Raw genomic sequence first — 21,879 nt, 5'->3', positions numbered from 1 at the left:
GTTACCCCTGCTATATGCGGCGTATCCTATGTTAAGTATGGCCGTCGTTCCCGGGTCGAATTTAGATTTTTTTTACGTCGTTCGCGAATACGGATGGACGTAATTTACGTTCACGTCAAAACCAATGACGTCCTAGCGACGTCATTTGGAGCAATGCACGCTGGGAAATTTAGCGGACGGCGCATGCGCCGTTCGTTCGGCGCGGGGACGCGCCTGATTTAAATCTTACACGCCCCCTAGCCGCGGAATTTGAATTCCGCCGGGGGATTTACGATACACCGCCGCAACTTTAGAGGCAAGTGCTTTCCGAATAAAGCACTTGCCTCAAAAACTTGCGGTGGCGTAACGTAAATCAGATAGGTTACGCGGATCTAAAGATCCGCTGACCTATCTGAATCTGGCTCAGGGTGTCTAGTACCTGTGCCTCCCATCTTAGGCTACTTTGACACTGAGGCTTTTTTGCAGTGTGTCTTTTCACACTGGAGCGGTGCACTTGTAGGATAGTACAAAAAGTCCTGCATGCAGCATATTTGGAGCGGGTTGGGAGCGCTGGGCATTCGTACTGATTGCATGGGGCTCCTATACACAAGTACCACACTACCACACGGTACAGCTGCAATGTATTAGGCCTACCTAAGATATTGACAGGGCCGAACGCTGCAACTGTGCCGCCTGGGCACCCTAAAATGTTCAGATGGGATTCACAGGTGTTAGAAGCCCCATGTGCAAGGGACCTATGAGGGGTAAGCTCTTTTAGATTAACAATGGTGACTTTTTGACTTTTTATCCAGTGTTGATGTGTCTTTAAATTATAGTAAGATTACCATTTTGGCATAGAACAACAAAAGTCTTAACAGTACAAAAGAGCCTTGTTAAAGTTCTTAAACGTAAAGAGGAATTTCACTCCCCCTTACACCCACCCACCTCCCAAAACACACACGACCAGTTTTGCAGCTTAGTCCTCCGTCCATATACTCGCCTGCCCACTGGATCCAGCGTTGACCTGCTGCTCAGGTGTGACTGCCCAACTTTTGTGCTGCTATCTTGGCCCCCTCATCCAGGTTCAGGCAGCTAACCCATGATGAAGTGCACAATATCTGCCCAGCCTGCTCTGTGTCCTTCTCCTGAGTCCTCCTGGGAGATATTTATTGTAGATATCCCAGAAGGCTGTGAGAGCAGGACACACATTCTCTAGAAAATACAATATTTACCATTTTATACTGGGGGGGGGGGGGGGGTACAGTGACAATCTGGTATAGACATCATGTATTTCAGCACATCTGATAATATATTGACTTTTCACATACGTTCTGTAAAGCAGTCCTCTGGTCCCTCCTCTTCTTTATGTTCAAGGGCCTCTTGCTCTTCATCAGGCTCAGGAGGTTTATAATCTACTGTGCTGCACATTGATGAACCATCATCAAACCTCCGCTATAGCAAAATATAGGATAATAAACAATATAAGTGGTCATTAAGTATTTTGATATTTTAAAAAAAAAAACGAGTTGTTTTCACCCAATGAACTCTAAATTGATTTTATATTTTTTACAATATGGGTGGGGTTAAAAATTACCCAGAATCCAAGGCATGCAAACTTAGAGAAAACAGAACCAGCCATTGCAATTTTTTCCTTCCATAGCAAAGTCATACTAACACCCAAAAATACTTTCAGGACAATATTGTGTAAAGCAACTAGAGGACAATCCATACACATATGAAATGAAAATGATTGGAAGTCGGAGACTATGGGGTTGAGTTAATAAAGGTAAATAGACTGTGCAGTTGCTCCAAAGCTTAGTAATTGAGGTAAAGCTTCACTTTGCAAAGAATACCCAATCACATGCCAGGAAAAATAAATGCATTTTTGCTTCCACATGAATGTATGATGGAAGTCAGCAGATCTTTTGCTCATTTACTACGCTCTGGAGCAACTGCACTTTGGAAAGTGCACAGTCTATTTGGGCCAAATTCACGTAGAATTGGGCAAATCTGCGGCGGCGTAACGTATGACATTTACGTTACGCCGCCGCAAGTTTTACGGGCAAGTGCTCGATTCACAAAGCACTTGCCTGTAAAGTTGCGGCGGCTGCATAGCATAAATCCCCCAGCGCAAGCCCAGCTAATTCAAATGATCCGGGTAGGGGGCGTGGATCATTTAAATTAGGCGCGTTCCCGCGCCGAACATACTGCGCATGCGCCGCCTCTAAAATTTCCCGATGTGCATTGCGCTAAATGACGTCGCAAGGACGTCATTGGTTTCGAAGTGAAGGTAAATGGCGTCCAGCCCCATTCACGGACGAGTTACGCAAACAACGTAAAATTTTCAAATTTCGACGCGGGAACGACGGCCATACTTAACATTGGATACGCCACCTAGGGGGCATGTTTATCTTTACGCCGCGTATCTCTTACGGAAACGGCGTAAATTTACTGCGACGGGCAAGCGTACGTTCGTGAATCGGCGTAACGACTCATTTGCATATTCTGCTGATACGCCGGCATAACTCTTTGAGAATCTGGCCCTCTGCCTTTTAGTAAATCAACCCATATGTGCCTTATGCTGTCTAGAACCTGGGGAACATTCTTTTTTAATTTTTTTATTATTATAATGAACATCTTCTGTGCTTCTAAAGTCACAAGTTTTTTTTTTTACTTTACTGCATTAAGGTAGAAAACCTGTAACTAGCTGTTTGTTCCCACTACCGCCATGTACTTACCTGAGTCCTGTATCGATCCAGGGCTGTACCCATCTGCAGCAGCACTGTGTTCTTTCTTCCTGGACCCACAGGGCAGATTGATAGCAGCTGGATCCATTTAAATCCAGTGGAAAGAATTTTTCTTCTTGAGAATTTTCCTTCTTGACGAACAACATGGCCCCTTGGCCAAAACTGTTATCGAGACTGAGCGACAGTCGTCACTTTTAGTATTGTGTTGTACAATAAGGGGAGTCTAGTTATGGGCGATAGCCACTGGGCTGACTCACCATATATGGTTATTTGTGACTGTCTATGGAATGTAACTCATGTTGTCAATGTGATATCTGTTAAAATTACAATAAAAACATTTTCAACCCTAAATTCAGTGGAAACTGGGGGGGGGGGGGAGTCTAGGGCTGAGCTGCGCTGTGTGTGTCTATAGACGCACAAGCAATTGGAATGCTGACTGCAAGCCAGGCCTTTATGTCCAACACAAATGCTCTTCTAGCTAATGGACACCCATGCACACGCCAAAATCTTGTGGAAAGCTACAGGGCGGCCACACTGCCGCAGGATCACGTATAGACACGTGATCCTGCCCTTTCGGTTATTGAGCACGGCGGGGGTAGCTCGCTTCTGCTGTTTAAAATCCTGATGTCTGCAGGCACCCGCTGATTTTTCTATACACAAACAAGACAGCAGTCTGCCTATTCGACATGTGCACTGCTAAAAAAAATAATAATTCGTCTTCGTTTTATTGTTTATTTTTTTCTTATAGACTTGTGCTGGCTCTGAAACGCGTTGTGTACTATCTTGACCTGTGTCAGCCACCGTCCCGCTGACGTCACTACCCTTCAGAATGAGCGCCGTGCCCTGCTCCTACACAGCCACCTGATCCGGCTCTCCCAGCCAGCTGATCTGAGCCTTCTTCACCAGGATTGAAGCACGACCTGGCTCCACTCCAAATATCTACACTTACACCCTTGTTTCTGAAAGTTTTAATGTAAGTGTTGGATATCTATACTAATCATTTTAATTAAACCAGATGACTTAGAGGCGCTTTTTCCTGTTCTTCTTTCAATTAAAAATAACAAACTATTAAATTATAGGTATTGAAATTTCCTTTCAAATTTGTCTGTTGGTGAACGTAATGAATACAAATTTATCCAAAGTTACGAATGGAACATAACAAATTATTAACCACTTGTGTTTACGATACAAAACCATTTTTTTTTGCTAGAAAATTACTTAAAACCCCCAAACATTATATATATTTTTTTCTAACACCCTAGAGAATAAAATGGAAGTCATTGCAATACTTTTTGTCACACCGTATTTGCGCAGCGGTCTTACAAGCGCACTTTTTTTGGAAAAAAATCACTTTTTTAAATGAAAAAATAAGACAACAATAAATTTGGCCCAATTTTTTTATATATTGTGAAAGATAATGTTACGCCGAGTAAAAAGATTCCCAACATGTCACGCTTAAAAATTGCGCCCGCTCGTGGCATGGCGTCAAACTTTTACCCTTAAAAATCTTGATAGGCGACGTTTAAAACATTCTACAGGTTGCATTTTTTGAGTTACAGGGTAGGCCTAAGGCTAAAATTAATGCACTCGCTCTAACGATCGCCGCGATACCTCACTTGTGTGGTTTGAATACCGTTTTCATATGTCGGCGCTACTCGCGTATACGTTCGCTTCTACGCGCGAGCTCGTCGGGACGGGGCGCTTTAAAAAATTTTTTTTTTGCTTTTCGCATTTATTTTTATTTATTTTAGAATTTTTAACACTGAAAAAAAAAAAAAAAAAATGATCACTTTTATTCCTATTACAAGGAATGTAAACATCCCTTGTAATAGAAAAAAGCATGACAGGTCCTCTTAAATATGAGATCTGGGGTCAAAAAGACCTCAGATCTCATATTTGGGCTTAAATGCAAAAAAAAAAAAAAAATTTGGAAATGTCATTTTTTCAAATGACAAAAAAAAAAATGTTTCTTTAAGACGCTGGGCGGGACTGACGTTTTGACGTCACTTCCGCCCAGCGGAGCTATGGGGACGGGCGAAGGAGATTTTTCCTTCAGTCTCGTCCCCGCTCAGCTGCCGGATGGTCGCGATCTCCTCCGCCGCTACCGACGGCTACGGTAAGCGGCGGAGGGCGCGGGACAGCGGCGGGAGGGGGGGGGGCCCTCTCCCGCCACCGATAACGGCGATCTCGCGGCGAATTCGCAGCGGAGACCGCCATTATCGTTAACACGGCCGCCCACAGAAGAGATGAATATCTCGATTGTGGCAGCAGCTGCTGCCGTTACCGAGATATTCATCTCTAAAGTGAGGACGTATAACGACGGTGGGCGGTCGGCAAGTAGTTAATAATAAATAATAATAAAACGTTTTTATTAGTATTTATTATTAATAATTCGTTATGTTCCATTCGTTTAGATGTGGCATTTGTTATTTTGGATAATTCGTAACTTTGGATAAATTTGTATTCATTACATTCACTAACAGCCAAATCTAAAAGGCTATTCCAATACCTATAATGTAATAGTTAGTAATAGTTATTATTATTTATTATTTCAGATTTTTGAATTTTCGTTCTTATTTTCAGATTTTCGGATTTCTTATTTTCCGAATTTTTGGATTTTCAAATTTCCGAAAAATTTGTTAAACAGGCTTTAGTTAATTCAAATATTTCTGAATTAACAAATTTGTCGAATTTTGTCGAAAAACGTATTCGGAACTAAACGAATTGCACATGTCTACTGCCAAACAAGACAGATTGCCTTTCTGTCCGTATAGAAGGCATGGATCCTGTGTTCCTGTAATTCAGAAACACTGATTCATGACTTCCACTAGTAAAAGCACCTCCCCCACTACACTGAATCACCAGCTAGGCACCCAGTTAATACTTTGATCACACCTGATGTTAACCCCCTTCCCTGCCAGTGCCATTAGTACAGTGACAGTGCATATTTTTACTACTGATCACTGGTCCCCAAAAAAGTGTCAGTTAGGTGTCCGATTTGTCCACCGCAATATTGTAGTCCCGCTATAAGTTGCTGAAACCATCATTACTAGTGAAAATAAATAAATAACATTTCCATAAATCTATCCCATAGTTTGTAGACGATATTAGGTAGATTCACGTAGATTGGCCTAACTTTAGGGCGGCCTAGCCTAGCCTTTTTAGGCTACACCGCCGTAAATTAGTTAGGCTAGTAGTGATTCACAAACCACTTACCTGCTAATCTACGGCGGTGTAGCCTAAAACGAGCGGGCGTAAGGGCGCCTAATTCAAATGACTTGGAGGGGGGCGTGTTGTATGGAAATGAGGCTTGACCTCACGTTTTTTGCAGTTTTTTGACACTGCGCATGCGCCGGGCGACTACATTTCCCAGTGCGCATTGCGGCTAAATAGGGCGTACAGGCCTATTGATTTCGACATGTACGTAAACAACGTAAATCCCGATTCGCAGACGACATGCGCAAACGACGTAAAAAATTTGAACCTCGTGGCGGGAACGGCGGCCATACTTAACATTGTTATTCCACCTCATAGGTGGAATAACTTTAGGCGGCCTATCCCTTACGGAAACGACGTAATGCGACGGTGTAGGCCTGGCGTACGTTCGTGAATCGGCGTATCCCCTCATTTACATAATCTACGCTGGCCGCAATGGAAGCGCCATCTAGCGGACAACAGAAACATTGCAAGCTAAGATAGAACGGCGCAAGCCGGCCTATCTTAGCTTTGTTTAAGTGTATCTCCGTTTGAGAATACACTTAAACAAACGCCGGCGTAGATTCAGAGTTAGGTCGGCTTATCTACTGATAAGCCGGCCTAACTCTTTGTGAATCTACCTATATAACTTTTGCGCAAACCAATCAGTATACGCTTATTGGGATTTTTTTTTACCAAAAACATGTATCAGAATACACATTGGCCTAAATTGATGAAGACATGTGATTTTTTAGCACTTACGGCGTGATAGAGTTCCATCAGGCACCTGCACACACCTGGTGTGCCCGCCTCATCCCCCAGGCAGCACTGGTGGTGGGACGGTCATCCATACATTCCTCTTGGCTCCCCAGTGTCTACTATTGCTATGGTGAGTATTTGTGTACATAAGGCATTTCATTTTATTTGATCTGTTGAATTTTATCTTGCTTCGGATATATGTGTTTTTTGGCAGCAATACACACTATTTGTTTCTTTGCCAATAAAGTTTACCTGAATTATATGGACTTAACCATCATTGACTGCATCATCCTTTGGAACAGCAGCGCTCCCCTAGTTGTTTTTTTTATTTTGTTCCCTCTCACTTGGTCTCCTGAGTTTGGTATTACCCTTTCATCTATTGGTCATCTATTTTTTCGCCTGGCCTTTTGTTTGTTTCTCCACTCAGTGGAAAGAATGGGTGGAGGATTGAGGTTACATAAAAGAACAGTTAAAAAAAAAAGTAAGGTGTTGTACCTTTGATTGTATGATCCCCTCCTCCATCTCTGACTGAGTGCTGACCTCATCTGTGTCAGGAATATCAAAGTCAGACTCTTCAGAAGCGATGGGCACCTCTATCCTGTAATGTGGGTTATTAATCAAATTAATGTGGTCGAGTTCAGTCATGATGGAGCGTGGTTTTTTCATGAAACCATCAACAACTGGACTTTCTGACTTGGGCTCTTCATTTGTCTCAACATGATTTAAAGCAATGTTTTCCTTGTTGGCGTCTTCATCCTCCGGCTCATCCTTTTTCTTCTTAAAGGGCAGTATGGAAAGAGCAGTTTTCTTCACAAAGTCTATACCTCTGGTGATTCTCCCAATGGCAATCTGTAGGTTATTCATTTCCCCATCCTCATCGGAAGCAGTCAGATTGTCGGCACTGAAGGAGCTCAGCAACAAGGCCAAGAAGAGGTTAAGCACCTATAAAGAGTATATTATGCCGGCATTATCATATGCTGTTATTGGTAGTATGGTTATATAGTGTAAACATCTAATAAAACCAGCACCGTATGGTGAGTAATAGACTAGACACGTGGGAAGCAAAGATTCTGTACAATACAATCAAATGTTTATTTCATCTCATATCTTATACTAAAAACACAACTGGATACAGGTCTTTAGTTCCCCATTCACACTCTTCTCCTGCACATATTCCATCACCCTCACACCCTAATACTCTCTGCGCTCTTCTGCATATATTGCCTGCTGCCATACACTGTGCATTCCCCTCCTGCATGAATTGCCCTCCGTCATACCCTTCACACTCCTCTCCTGCACATATTACCTCCCATCATACAATTCACAGTCCTCTTCGGTACCTACTGCCCGCTATCATACCTTTCGTACTACACTCCTGCACATACTGTCTGCTCTCATTCCCTCTGCACTCCTCCTACACATATCGCCCCCTGTAATACCCTCTGTACCCCCCTCTGTCATACCTGCCACACTCCTCTCCTGTATATACTGTTTCCTGTTACGCCCCCTGCACTCCTCAACTGAACATACTGCCTGCTGTCATACCATCTACACTCCTCTCCTGTATATACGGTCCTCTAAGACACTTCTGTGGCATTGATTTCTACATCCCCATCCTTTCCCATTACCCGTCAAATTAAATTTTTTTATGATAAATCTAGCCCGTGCTTCTGCTCAAGTATTCTAGTTTATGCAGTTACTGATTCACTATTCTAACCAAAATATACTCGCTCTCTGTGTCTCTAACATCAGCGTCACTTCTGTTTGAGGCTGGGTTTCCCCGCATCCGATTTGCATTACCGGAGAGTGTGACCGGATATCAATGGAGCGGGTTCACACACCGCCGGGGTGGCCACGGACTGCACTGGAAACGGGTGTGTGTCTTCTGGTCTGATTCAGGTCCAAATTCAGTCAAAAATTCTGACCTGATTTGCACCTGAAACGGAGAACAAGGACGCACCCGACCCCTGCTGTGAGCCGCGGCTCCAGCTAGTGTGAACCCAGTTGTACAGGTACACGTACAATTCACAGATTGATTCAATCATTCATTCAATGAGTTCTCACCTAATGATCAGAGATGCTTAGGATTCTCATATTTATTCCCTCTGGCCCAGATTCACAAAGGAGATACGACGGAGTATCTCAGATACTCCGTCGTATCTCTGTTTCTATCTATGCGACTGATTCATAGAATCAGTTACACATAGATCTCCCTAAGATCCGACAGGTGTAATTGTTTTACACTGTCGGATCTTAGGATGCAGTACCGCGGCCGCCGCTGGGGGGAGTTCGCGTCGTAAACCAGCGTCGGGTATGCAAATTAGGAGTTACGGCGATCCACAATGGTTTTTCGCGTTCGCTACGTCGCTGCTAGTCTAGTTTACCGTCGCAAACTTAGTCGTCGTTTTGGGTGCCTTAACTTTACACAGCACACGTTTGTGCTGTATAAAGTATGGCCGTCGTTCCCGCGTCGAAATGTAAAAATCCACGTCGTTTGCGTAAGCCGTCCGGGAATACGGAATTACGCTACGCACGTCGCCGTTCGAAAAAATTACGTCACTTCGCGCAAAGCACAGCGGGTAATTCAAAAGGGAGCATGCGCAGTAGGTCCGGCGCGGGAGCGCGCCTAATTTAAATGGCACACGCCCCTTTGAATTACGCGGGCTTACGCTGGAGGCCGCCGGCATAGGTTTTCATTGCAAGTGCTCTGTGAATCAGGCACTTGCGATGAAAACTTGCGGCGGTGTAACGTATCTACGATACGTTACGCCGCCGCACTTCTACCTGAATCTTGCCCAATATTTTTAGAATAGAACATGCTTTGTACCACTTTTCAAACCACAGAGATCAATTCAAAGCAGTCCCCGTTTCCCAAAAGAGCTCATAGTTTAATGACCCTACATACTATTTCCTGTTTGTTTTTAGCAGGAAACTCATGGCGACATGGCAGGGAAACACAAATACAACAGGAATAATAACCGAGGTGAATTTCAAATCCAGGGGGCTAAACAATTTTTCAATGTGCTATACATTCGAATCTGTATCGAACATACTTCATGTCTGTACCAAGATTGGTCGTAAAATAAAATGTAAAATAGATTGTGACGCTCAGGCTGGCGTTGCTGACACAGAATATACAAGAAGCCATAAGCAAATCTCAGACGCATCCAATAATACTCCAGACATGCTTTACTGTGGCTTGAGATTTAAATAGAATTCTTAAATGTATATCTTGTCTCACTGCAAGTATGATATTTCTATTATACTTCACATCCGCACACTTTCTATTTTTCAAATAGGCTGGATTACCTTGCTACTTAAATTGCTTAAGTCCTGTTATAACTAAAGTGATTCTCAGAATGTCTCATGTCTTAGGCCGGTGCCCAGCTGTGAGCTGTCCCAATGCCAGAGTTAGAAGTGACCCTTCCTACTGCTGAACAAAGAGACCTGTCAACATAACTAGACCTTGTACAGTTGGGCTCTGTTAAGTGTGAAACGCGTCAGTTCATTTGTCCCATCTTCTGCTGTGGCTTGTATTTTAGAATTTTTACAATAAAGGTTAATTTCCGGACTGCGGCTGTTCAGAACCTTTCCTTACCTCATATGCTAGAGCAGTTATTGGACACTGGTGTGGTGGCAAAAAGCTGGGCTGTACGCAGAGCACACCGCCATTTTGCCCTGTGCTATTAAGCACAGAATCCAGCTTAATGAAATAATGCATATTTAAGCTAAATAGATTCACTCACCATCATTCTCTGCCATTCATACAAGCAAGAGACCTCACACCAGCATGTTCTCATTCCATTCAGCTCTCCGTCATCATCCCTTCTGACCTCAAGCTGCTCGTTCGTTTATTTATAGGGTCAATCATCAGTAACAAAAGGTGTGGCTTTACAAAACAGCCAAAAGACTCAATAGGAAGTGAGGTCACAACATGTGACCACCTCCATAGGAAGTGAGCTCACAGGGTGTCGGCTCCACCCAGCAGATGTATATGGAAACCCCTCCAACAGGGATTCCATACAGTAATAACAAGATAATACAGCAATAAACAATACAGCAATAATCAATAACAATACAGCAATAATCAATAACAATACAGAAATAATCAATAACAATAGGATACAGTTCCTGATGAGGAGCTTATCTGCAGGTGTAGGCGCACATCACAAAACAGTGTTGATCAGGTACTGAGAGATGACAGAAGCGCACACCAGCTAAATTGAATGCGTTTGCAGAGCGGACGCACCGAGAAGGCGAATATCTGTGCATCACACAGGGGCCCTTTCGCCGGCCGACACCCCCCTCCACAAACACCCTTCTCCAAATCAGGAAGTGTATCTCCACAAGTCTGTCTGCCCCAGTCAGCTTTCTAGAGCGGGCTGAGGGAGAACCAACCATGGGTGACACTATGACAATACATAATAAATACATCTTTAAATTTCCACAACACTGGGGACATGCAGAAGAAGACAGTCAAACTGTAGACATGATTCAGGAGACAGACTAGGGTCACATTATATAAGTCTGCTAAAGGTCACTTCTCTTAAAGCCCCCTTACAATTAACGTCTCCCACATGTTGTCTCCCGATGTGATAGGCTTGTATCACATTAGATATATTTCTCAGAGAGATTATAAAAGAAAACAGGAATTAAGAGAGAGGGAATAGACAGCACAAAAAAACAAGATGCTGTGAAAGAAATAAACAAATGCATTTACCTAATAGAAACCATTCTAATGCATTATTCCTTCACTGTCCAATGTATGAACCTAGGTTATCAGACTACTGTCTACAGGAGGCCCTAAGGGTTGCACAGTAAATGCCAAAGCCATATGTGGTCTCCAGAATTCAGGTTGGGCACCAGGGATTTAGAAGCTAGCAGGTTCATAGAAAACGACTTTATAGTTGTTTCACAATGACAGATTTTATCAGAAGGTCAAGGAAGCCAGGAGAGATTTTGGTACTTGTTATCTGAGTAAAGGGGTTGTAAAGGTTCCTTTAAGCTAGTGCATTGTTGGTTCACTTACCTTTTCCTTCGATTTCCCTTCTAAATGTTTTTTTTTCTTTGTCTGAATTTCTCACTTCCTGTTCCTCCTCAGTAAGCTTGCCCCTATCATCTGAGCCGTTCTGGCTGGGGGTTAGTCAGCGTGCTCACCCCCTCCCTTGGGACTACATCCCTGCGGGGAGACGCTGTTCACAGCATAGATGGGTACAACCAGGCAGGTGATGGGTGGTGAGACATCTGCTTATGCTCATCCTTTTCCAATAAGCTCAATAATCTCTCTTTGCAACAACAAGTGCATCTAATGCCGCGTACACACGGTCGGAATTTCCGACAACAAATGCTCGATGGGAGCTTTTCGTTGGCAATTCTGACCGTGTGTAGGCTCCATCACACTTTCCGATAACAAAAATGTAAAAGCTTGTTTTAAAATTTTCAGATAACAAAATCCGTTCTCGTAAATTCCGATCGCGTGTGGACAATTCCGGGCACAAAATTCCACGCATGCTCTGAAACAAGTACAGGACGGAAGCGCTCGGTCTGGTAAAACTAGAGTCCGTTATGCTGTTACGGACTGAAGGCACAAGGCTGAAAAGCGCAAATCGTCTCTCACCAAACTTCTAACACGACTGGTATTGAACTTCCCTATAATAGTGCCGTCGTACGTCTTGTATGTCACCGCCTTCTTGGCTTTCAGAATTTCCGGCAACATTTGTGCGACCCTGTGTATGCAAGACAAGTTTGAGCCAACACCCGTCGGAAAAAAATCCACGGTTTTGTTGTCGGAATTTCCGATCGTCTGTACGCGGGATAACAGTGGTAAATGTTTGTCATCACCACCTAGGATAGCCCCACCCTTGCTACAGCATCACATCAGGCTGAAAAATACATAGACTTTGTACAGCTGCCCTTATAACGAAACCAAAAGACCCATACATGTGTTACAATATCACAAGCAAGATAATTGAAGCAATGGTGCTAATTTAAAGGTCATCCCACTGCTAAATTTTCCATCCTGACCTTTTGATGTGTGTCATTTGAAATTTAAACTTAGCCTAAAATGTTTAACAGGATTAAGTAGAGTATAATTTGACTACTTATAGAGCTTCAGGGACAAAAAAAAATTTGCTTGAAATACTTAATATGTTTATGACCTGTCAAAGTACTTGTAATTTTGTTAATTATCTTGCGATTTATACAGTTCTGTCACACTACAAAGCCAGTGTGATCACACTATAATGTCTTGGTTCAGCTTTACTGCTTCCTGGATCTTCATTCCTAGCCCAGTAAATGAGACGCAGGAGGAGACGTTACACATAGAGCGGAATTGTTTAAACAGAAAATAAGTACCCGTATTTATTGGCGTATAACATGCACAGGCATATAACACGCACCCTAACTTTAAGAGGGAAGTTTCAGTAAAAAAGCGTTCAACAGCCCCCTGCCTATAACACGCAGGCACAGTTTACCCTCTATTTTCAGGGTAAAAAAGTGAGGCCTCGTACAGACGAGCGGACCTGTCCGATAAAAACGGCCCGCGGACCGTTTTCATCGGACATGTCCGCTTGGATCATTTGGTCTGATGGCTGTACACAACATCAGACCAAATTTCCCGCGGACAGACGACGCAGTGACGTGGCGGCGACGATGACGCGGCGACGTGCGCGAACCTGGAAGTTCAATGCTTCCACGCATGCGTCGAATCACTTCGACGTCATGCGCGGGTTCTCGGGCCAGTGGACATGTCTGATGAGTCATACTGACCATCGGACATGTCCGGCGGACATGGTTCCAGCGGACATGTTTCTTGGCATGCTAAGAAACATTTGTCCGCTGGAAACCTGTCCGGTCGGCCAGAAAATTGTCCGGTCGGCCCTACACACGACCGAACATGTCCGCGGAAACTGGTCCGCCGGACCAGTTTCAGCGGACATGTTCGCTCGTGTGTACGAGGCCTGAGTGTTATACGCCAATAAATACAGTATCTAATTTCCTTGGGTTTGCAGTGCAGTAGTGTTTTTCAAATCACAAGTCTAGCTGTACAGAATTACAAGTTTACTATCAGGTGATGTAACCATGCATGCATTTCAGCTGTGTATTTAACTAATTGATTGGCGTTCAATAAAGGGGAACTTGCACTTCAAGCTAGGTATGCTTATTCATTGGTCCACCTACCCCACGCATAAAAAAAACGAAGGATGGGGGGATATTTAGATACTATATGCACCTTTCCCCAGTTTCTGTAGTGCAGGGGGTGAGGACATCCTGCTAACAAGTTTCCTGGGAATCCTGAGTAGCTCAAACCTCAGGAGAAGATACTGCAGCACAGTGCAAGATTGTCTTTGTGCAAGATTTGGGCTATTCAACATTCTCTATCTCAGTGGTTCTCAGCCTTTCTAGTGCCGTGACCCCTTGATAAAATTTCCCAAGTTGTGGGGACCCCTAACAGTTAAAAAAAAATTGTAGCGTGGGTTCTCAGCACCTAAGGCAACACAATTAGTTTGCGCCCCTAACCCACGCACATTTTAGCACTCCCCGAGTCCCTTCCACTCGTACAGTAACCCCTTATGGTACATATTAGGATGTACCAGTCTTTGTTCTCTTTTTCCCCCCCCTTTTATCTCTCTCTATCCTAGATTCTTGTTTGTTCCCCCCCCCCCCCATCCATCTCTCTAGCCTTCTTTCTTGTTCTCTTATTCTTTCCCTTTTTATTTGTTCCTCCCCCTCTGTTCCTCTCCCTTCCCTTCCATGTATTCTCCTTTTACTCCTTCTCTTACTCCTTGGTTGGTGGGAAGGGGATCAGTGGCAGTGCTGGGGGGGGGGGAGAGTTCTGATCAGCCAACTTAGGTGCTTTTGATCAAGGACTTTCAATGGCAACTTTAACTACAGGTAGTGTTACTCACTGTGTCTCCGGCTTTACTGTGTCTCCAGCCCTGTGGTGTCTCTTAGCAGTGACACCTATGCTGAAATCAGGAGATAGGGTCTCCCCCAGCCCCTCCCACTTTACATTCCTCACCAGTCAGCTGACCTCTAGTCTCTGCCCTCCAGCAATGCCGTGACCTGAATGGGCAGCTGTGAAGAGGCTGAGTGAGCAGCTGTGGGCGCCAGGGACAGCCCTGATGGGCGGCCGCAAAAAGGCTGGGAGCGGTGCAGGCTTCTGGAACAGCACAGGATTCGGTGACCCCTGGCAAATAGTAATTCGACCCCCAGGTTGAGAACCACTGCTCTATCTGGAAGGTGGATGCTCTCACTCTAACCTAGATGCTTCTGGAGGATGCCAGGGAAAGGCAATTATTGTATATTATCCAACATTCCCTTCCACGGGTTTAATTTTGCATTTAATTCAGCATTTTAGGGCAATAGTGCAGATAAAATAAAAGGACCCTGCCCCTGAGATGGAAGGTCGGCATTAAAGTAAAAAAAATCACGATCACACTAATTTAGCATTACAGATGAAAATACAGCTGAAATAATTTAGGCATAAAACAAACAAACAAAAAAAATGAAGCAAAAACGTACCACTAAATTTCCCACCACCATGACCATCATGAACACGATCAGGCACATAGCTTGCCCCGCCACCTCCATACAGTCCCACATCGTTTCAATCCACTCTCCACATAGGATTCGGAAGACAATGAGGAAAGAGTGGAAGAAGTCGTGCATGTGCCATCGGGGAAGAACACAATCTGAATTGATCTTACAAACGCACTCCTTATAGGACTTTCCGAAAAGCTGCATTCCCACCACCGCAAAGATAAAGACAATAATGGCCAGGACCAGCGTGAGATTCCCAAGAGCGCCTACCGAATTACCAATAATTTTGATAAGCGCGTTCAGCGTAGGCCAAGACTTGGCAAGCTTGAAGACCCTGAGCTGGAAAGAAAGAGAACAGAAGAATTAAATGAAAATTGACAAGCATGTGCACCTAACTGGAAGCCAACATTTTTCACCCAAACTGTAGGCCACCAATGTAGCAACTATAATGACTTAGGAAGACCAGCTCCTGTTTTACACTCTTTTTACCTCATTACATAATTTTTAGGATATCTAGGGCATTCTGGTTAGCTAGATTAGAGAGGACACTGGAACTGATATTAGGACGCCACACATGAATAACTCCAACCCTAGAACGCTTATCTATTAGAACAGAAAGCTCTAGAGGAAATTCTGGCAAGGTCAATTAGATAATTCTGGCCGTTAATGAGTGAAAATAATTGAAGCAGAGCTGTGAAAATATGTGCAGCTATTTTAAATTTAATGCTGAACTCAGCAAGTATAAAACAACAGTAATTAATGCCGTTTATGTATGCATTCATTAAAAATCGTTATTTATGACGCTTCAACATCACTGTCTGGAGAACTGCTATATTGTGCTTTTTTTTATCAACCAACAAGCTGTGATGTATTTGTATTATCGATGGTATCCGCAGTAAAGATTGACATGCTTTCTGTTGAAAAAAAAAAAAGACTTACATGCTAAAAAAATATTATTTTTAAATGCAAATTGTGTCAGTACAAGCATTTGACTCTTGTAGTGCCATGCAATATATAAGGGACTGGTCAGGTGTGCTGCATACAAATATACTGACAACAAACATGCACAGTCACTGAGCTTATCAATCAATATGCTGCTCCTTCTTTGTTCAATCACAGGCTGGATGCAGGGAGGTGACCACACTGTACTGCATACATGCAGCAAATAAAACGCAGGTCTAGTCAACGCTTTATCCTGGTCTAGGCCAACAAGGCCCAGGCCTAGGGCAGCACAGAAAGAGTCCCCGCCGGCTTGTGCTACACTGTTAGTGTAACGCAAGTTGCTTCTAATTTTGACTGTCCTATCAGCCTGGACCACAAACCTTCCTCACTGTGCTATATTTTTTCTGCTGTACCATTGGCATGGTTATATCTTCTTAGTCCTCTTCATAAAATTATCAGAAATGTGTACTTAAAGTAGAACCTCCTGCCCCATAGCCAAAACAGGAAGTGAGAGGAAATCTATGCAAATAAGGGAATCCATTGCCACCTCAGGCACTAAGAACTAGTGTCTCCACTTGAAAAGGGTGGGTCTTAAACAGAAAGGGGTGTGGCCTTGACAGGAAGGGTCATATTTAAATTAGGGGGTGCACGAGTTTAGTCAGACCTAGGGCAGCACAAAACCTAAATACAAGGTCTAGTACAGCTGTGTATACATTAGGACTGGATGATCTTTTTGCAGGTACAACTGCATCTACTATAACTGGTCTGCAGACTGGAGTTTAACTTTAAATGACTATTACATGAAATTAATTCAAAGCGCGGGGGGGGGGGGAGACAACAAAGCACCCATGTCCAGAGCAAGATGATCTGAATTTAAAAATGGCGAAAGAATTTCGAAATAAAGACTCCTAATAATAATAATGCTGCTAAAAAGGCTACGAAACCGGCCATTTACGATTCTGACGGTACGTTTAAAGTATTCCCCTTTTTGGCAGAGAGGAGAAAATGGGAGGAGGGGCTTCAGTAGAGGCCCCTCTAATGATGGTCAAGAATTGTCCAGTACCTCATCTTGGAAATAAACTACACAAACAACCCTAGCACACTAAGTTAAGGACTTTATCAGTATCAATTGGGTAAAATATCAAAAAAGTTTCATTGTACAAAATATTAAATATATGGACATGACCTACAAGTATATAAGTATGCCACATTAAAAAAGAAAGTTATGATGCTCTTAGGCCTCGTACACACGACCGAGGAACTCATCGTAAACGAAACATCGTTTTCCTCGATGAGTTCCGAAAACCAGCCCGACGAGGAACACGACGAGGAAATTGAGACTCCAGACGAGGAAAAAGAGAACTTGTTCTCTTTTTTTCTCGTCGAGTTCCTCGACAGTTTTCTCGATGAAAAACATATACATGACCGTTTTCCTCTGCAAAAAAGCTCTGCCACCAAGTTTCTTGATGGATTCTGTCGAGGTAAACGGTCATGTGTACGCGGCCTTAGTGTTTTCCTCATCAACCCCACTGTAGTTAGGGGATGAATAGCTCGCTGCAGCTTTGATGCAGGTGCGTTTCACAAGACATAGCCCGCTTCTTCAGGAAGATTTATTGCAGCCAAGCTCTAAAATGGAAAATGTATACATCAATTCCAACCTTAGTTTCATAGATATACAGGGCAGCCATCAGGGGGGTACAGGCATTACAACTGTAAGGGGCCCGGCTGGCCCCCCCTCCTGTTTTTTTATTTTTTTTACATTACACCTGTAAGGGGTCCGATGGTCCCCAGGGCCCCCTTACAGGCCCGGCTGGCCCCCCTCTCATTATTATTTTTTTTACTTAAAAAAAAAAAAAAAAAATGTATTGATTTATTTTTTGCATTACACCTGTAAGGGGCCCAACATTTGTGATGGCTGCACTATAGATATATGTATGGGATCAGTAGAGTATTACCACTTAACTTAAGAGTTCATAAACAGAAGCATTAACAGAGTCACACCAAATACTCTACTGAGCCAATACATATATCTATGAAACCAAGGTAGACATTGATGTATACATTTTCCATTTTAGAGCTCGGCTGCAATATATCTTCCTGAAGAAGCGGGCTTTGTCCCGTGAAATGCACCTACGCTACAGCGAGCTTCTCACCCCCTAACTACAGTGGGGTTGATGATGAAAACACTGGGAGCATCATTAACTTTTTGTTTTAATGTGGTATACTTATACACTTGTATGGCATGTCCATATATTTCAATTTTTGTACAATAAAACTTTTTTGATATTTTACCAAATTGGTACCCCTAAAGTCCTTGTGCTAGGGTTGTTTGTGTAGTCTTTGATAATTCTTCTCAAACCAAAAACTTTAAAAGGCTGAATCACAATCTTACAATACTCAGGGCTCCAATAGTGAAATTTAACCACCAAATTTCCAAACTCCAGATTGTAGTGCAACTCACTGGCATGTGACCAAATCTGAATTGGTGGACTTACACCAGGGATCCTCAAACTACGGCCCTCCAGCTGTTGCAGAACTACAAATCCCATGAGGCATTGTACAACTCTGACATTCACAGACATGACTAGGCATGATGGGAATTGTAGTTCCTGAACAACTGGAGGGCCGTAGTTTGAAGACCCCTGACTTATACTTTAGCATGCTATATAATACCAAGTCACTCGATCATTTGTGCACATTAACTTTTCATTAGTATTACTTCATCAAAGCAGCGCAGATTATTATGCCTTATTATGCCTAGTCCTTTCTGGAGTCAGATGAAATGTTATCAGCTCTGTGAGGAACGTAAATCAGTCTCACGGGAACAGGCAGGGGCCTCAAATTTATATACAGTCTGTTAGCCGGCAGACAGCCTGCAAGCTAAAACTTCAGTGTCAAATTGAGAAGAGTCATTAAACTAAGTTTAAAATAGCAGCCTGGTAGTGTTGTTTCACAGAAAATGCATATCATCCCTTAAGGAATCTCAATTTACCTCTATGTTAATGACAGAGGGCCATATTCTTAAACAAGTTACACCTGATACACCGGCGTAATTCGAAATTCCCGCCGGCGTATCATTGTTTTGTATTCACAAAACAATATACGCCGGATTTAGGCTAGGAATCCGACTAGTGTAAGACACTTACACTGTCAGATCCTAAATGTAATTGCTCCGCCGGCCGCTAGGTGGCGTTTACGTTCAGGTCTCATTTGTTTATGCAAATGAGCCTGATACGCCGATTCACGTACAAAATCGCGTCGCGTAACCGTCGCTAACGCCGTTTGCGTAGGCGTAAGGTTACCCCTGCTATATGAGGGGTAACCTTACGCCAGTCCCACGTAGGCCATGTTAAGTATGGCGTCGGGTCCGCGTCGTGTTTTCCTGTCGGGTACGTCGTTTTACTAAGTCGTCCGCGAATACGACTTTACGTCAGTGACGCACACGTCGGCGTCATTGACGTTTTACACCGAGAACTGGAGCATGCGCACTGGGCTATTCTAAGCCCGGCGCATGCGCAGTTCGTTAGAATCGGGGGCGCGCTTAATTTAAATACAAGCCGCCCCCTTGGATTTACGCGGCCATACGCCGGCCCATTTACACCACGCCGCCCCAAACTACGGAGCAAGTGTTTGGGGAATACAGCACTTACTCCTGTAGGTTGGGACGGCGGAGTGTAAATGGCTTACGCGACGCCCGCCCAAAAACTACGGGAATATGGCCCAGATTATTTTAGATGGACATGGTCGGGGTGCCTCAAAACTCTGAAAGAGTGTAATAACTTGAATGGCACAATACAAAATAGCACTCATTTTCCCTCTGCACCATTGTGTTTGAGGAAATGCTACTTGCAGGGTCTTGGCTACACCTGATTCCAGAGGCCAGCTCAATACGCTGCTTCTCCTGGGGGGGGGGGGGTGTCCGTCTTTCAAAAAAGTACGTCGGACCTTTCAAAAAATAGTTGCAAAACCTATCATAACGTAGCTTGGATCCACCTAGTTACTCAATTTACTTCCTTTTAAAGCAGTGTTCTTATGTACAAGACCTTACTTGACACTGATCACTAATCATCACCTTCTGTACACCCACGGGAAACGGATCCTTTCCATTGCAACGCAGTCCAAATGAAAGTGGGTTTTGCATCTCCATAACAATTAATGCAGTGTCCAAGCACCACTATTATATGTTACCATCCACTTACACTCGCTGCAGTGCTGTAACTACTCAAATCGTAGATGTGCCAACGTCTTCAAGGACCCCAACTGAGCTAGCAGAAGATTCACATTAGGCACTATATTTAGATAACTTCACCCCGAGAGCAGATTTGTGTTTGACTTTAATTTCTTACTCTAACCTAGTCCCTTGTCAGGAGAGCTCTCAAGTGATATAGCCTGTTCCCAGCAGCTCTCCAGATGGCACTCTCCCCAAATGCCCTGCTTCTTCCTGGGCTTTTCTATTTATATGGCTCCTCCTACTCTCAGTTATTCCTGGCAGGGCCGCCATCAGGGGGGTACAGGCAGTACACCTGTAAAGGGCCCAGAGGTCCCCAGGGGCCCGGATGGCAACCCCCTTTTTTTTTAGGGGTCCGGAGGTCTTTATTAACCTCCCTGGCGGTATGATTCTTTCTGAAAAAACATGCTGAAAGCGGTACAATTATTTGCAAGGAAATTTGGCGTTTTATACTGTAGGCCTGTAATTCTTCGGAATAACTCACTTAAATCTGACCAAACAAGAATCTAATAGGCATCCCGGGTATGACATTTTTTTAAAAACAAAATTTTTAATTATAATATAATAAATAATTATAAATAATTATAGCAAGTAATAATATAATTAAAATAAAAAATATTCAATAATGTAATCAACTCAAAATCACTGAAATTTACTCAGTTGCAGAATTGTTGCTGTCATTATTTTTATTTTTTTATGACGAATTTCCCCGCAAATCGCTATCACACAATTCTGCAAGTGATTATAATTTATTATCGCTGTTTTCTAGCTGATCTAAAACCATTTTTGACATAAAAAGACACTTTTGGTTGCTATGGACAATCTCCAGTTTTCAGGCAGAAAGAAAGGTTTTTATTATATAAAAGTACATGTAGGACACTGGGCAGACCACTAGGGACAAGGGGTGTGTGTTTTTTTTTACATACAGTACTGTAATCTATAAGAATACAGTATACTGTATGTATAGTGTTTGTTTACTTTTTTGAATTTGGCGCCGATCTCCGCTCCCGTGCGTTGTAACGTCGCAGGGAACGGAGATCGGCGGCACAGGAGGACGCTGTGTGAATCGAGCGAGGTCCCGCTCGCTCACACAGCGTGTTGACATCGCTGGATTCCAGGAGAAGGTAAGCCAGCGCACGCTCTGCATGTCTACCCCGAGCGTGACTCGGGGTTACCGATTTTGGTAGAAAAAATCAACCCCGAGTCACGCTCGGGGATACCGCCAGGAGGGTTAAAGGCCCAATTTTTTTTAATCTCCTATTGCCCGGGGGCCCCATAATCTCCTATAGCCCGGGGGCCCCATAATCTCCTATAGCCCGGGGGCCCCATAATCTCCTATTGCCAGGGGGCCCCATAATCTCCTATTGCCCAGGGGCCCCATAATCTCCTATTGCCCAGGGGCCCCATAATCTCCTATTGCCCGAGGGTCCCATGAGTTGTCAGTCCGCCCCTAATTTCCATTGTTGATTAATTGACACTAACAGATTA

General features: G+C 43.6%; 1 protein-coding gene across 2 annotated transcripts in view; it reads right to left on the bottom strand.

Moving 5' to 3' along the window:
- Nucleotides 1–21,879, bottom strand: part of SCN4A (sodium voltage-gated channel alpha subunit 4) — a 140,942-nt gene that overhangs the window by 24,339 nt on the left and 94,724 nt on the right. For both annotated transcript variants that reach the window (XM_040331479.1, XM_040331478.1), the window contains exons 15-17: nucleotides 15,204–15,560; nucleotides 7,176–7,622; nucleotides 1,308–1,431 (exon numbers count right to left, since the gene is read on the bottom strand). In XM_040331479.1, the coding sequence (XP_040187413.1) occupies nucleotides 1,308–1,431; nucleotides 7,176–7,622; nucleotides 15,204–15,560 (928 nt within the window). The remainder of the gene's footprint in view (nucleotides 1–1,307; nucleotides 1,432–7,175; nucleotides 7,623–15,203; nucleotides 15,561–21,879) is intronic.

Source organism: Rana temporaria, chromosome 12 (genome assembly GCF_905171775.1).
Source record: "Rana temporaria chromosome 12, aRanTem1.1, whole genome shotgun sequence".
Taxonomy (NCBI): Eukaryota; Metazoa; Chordata; class Amphibia; order Anura; family Ranidae; genus Rana; species Rana temporaria.
This window is presented reverse-complemented; position numbering and strand designations above follow the sequence as displayed.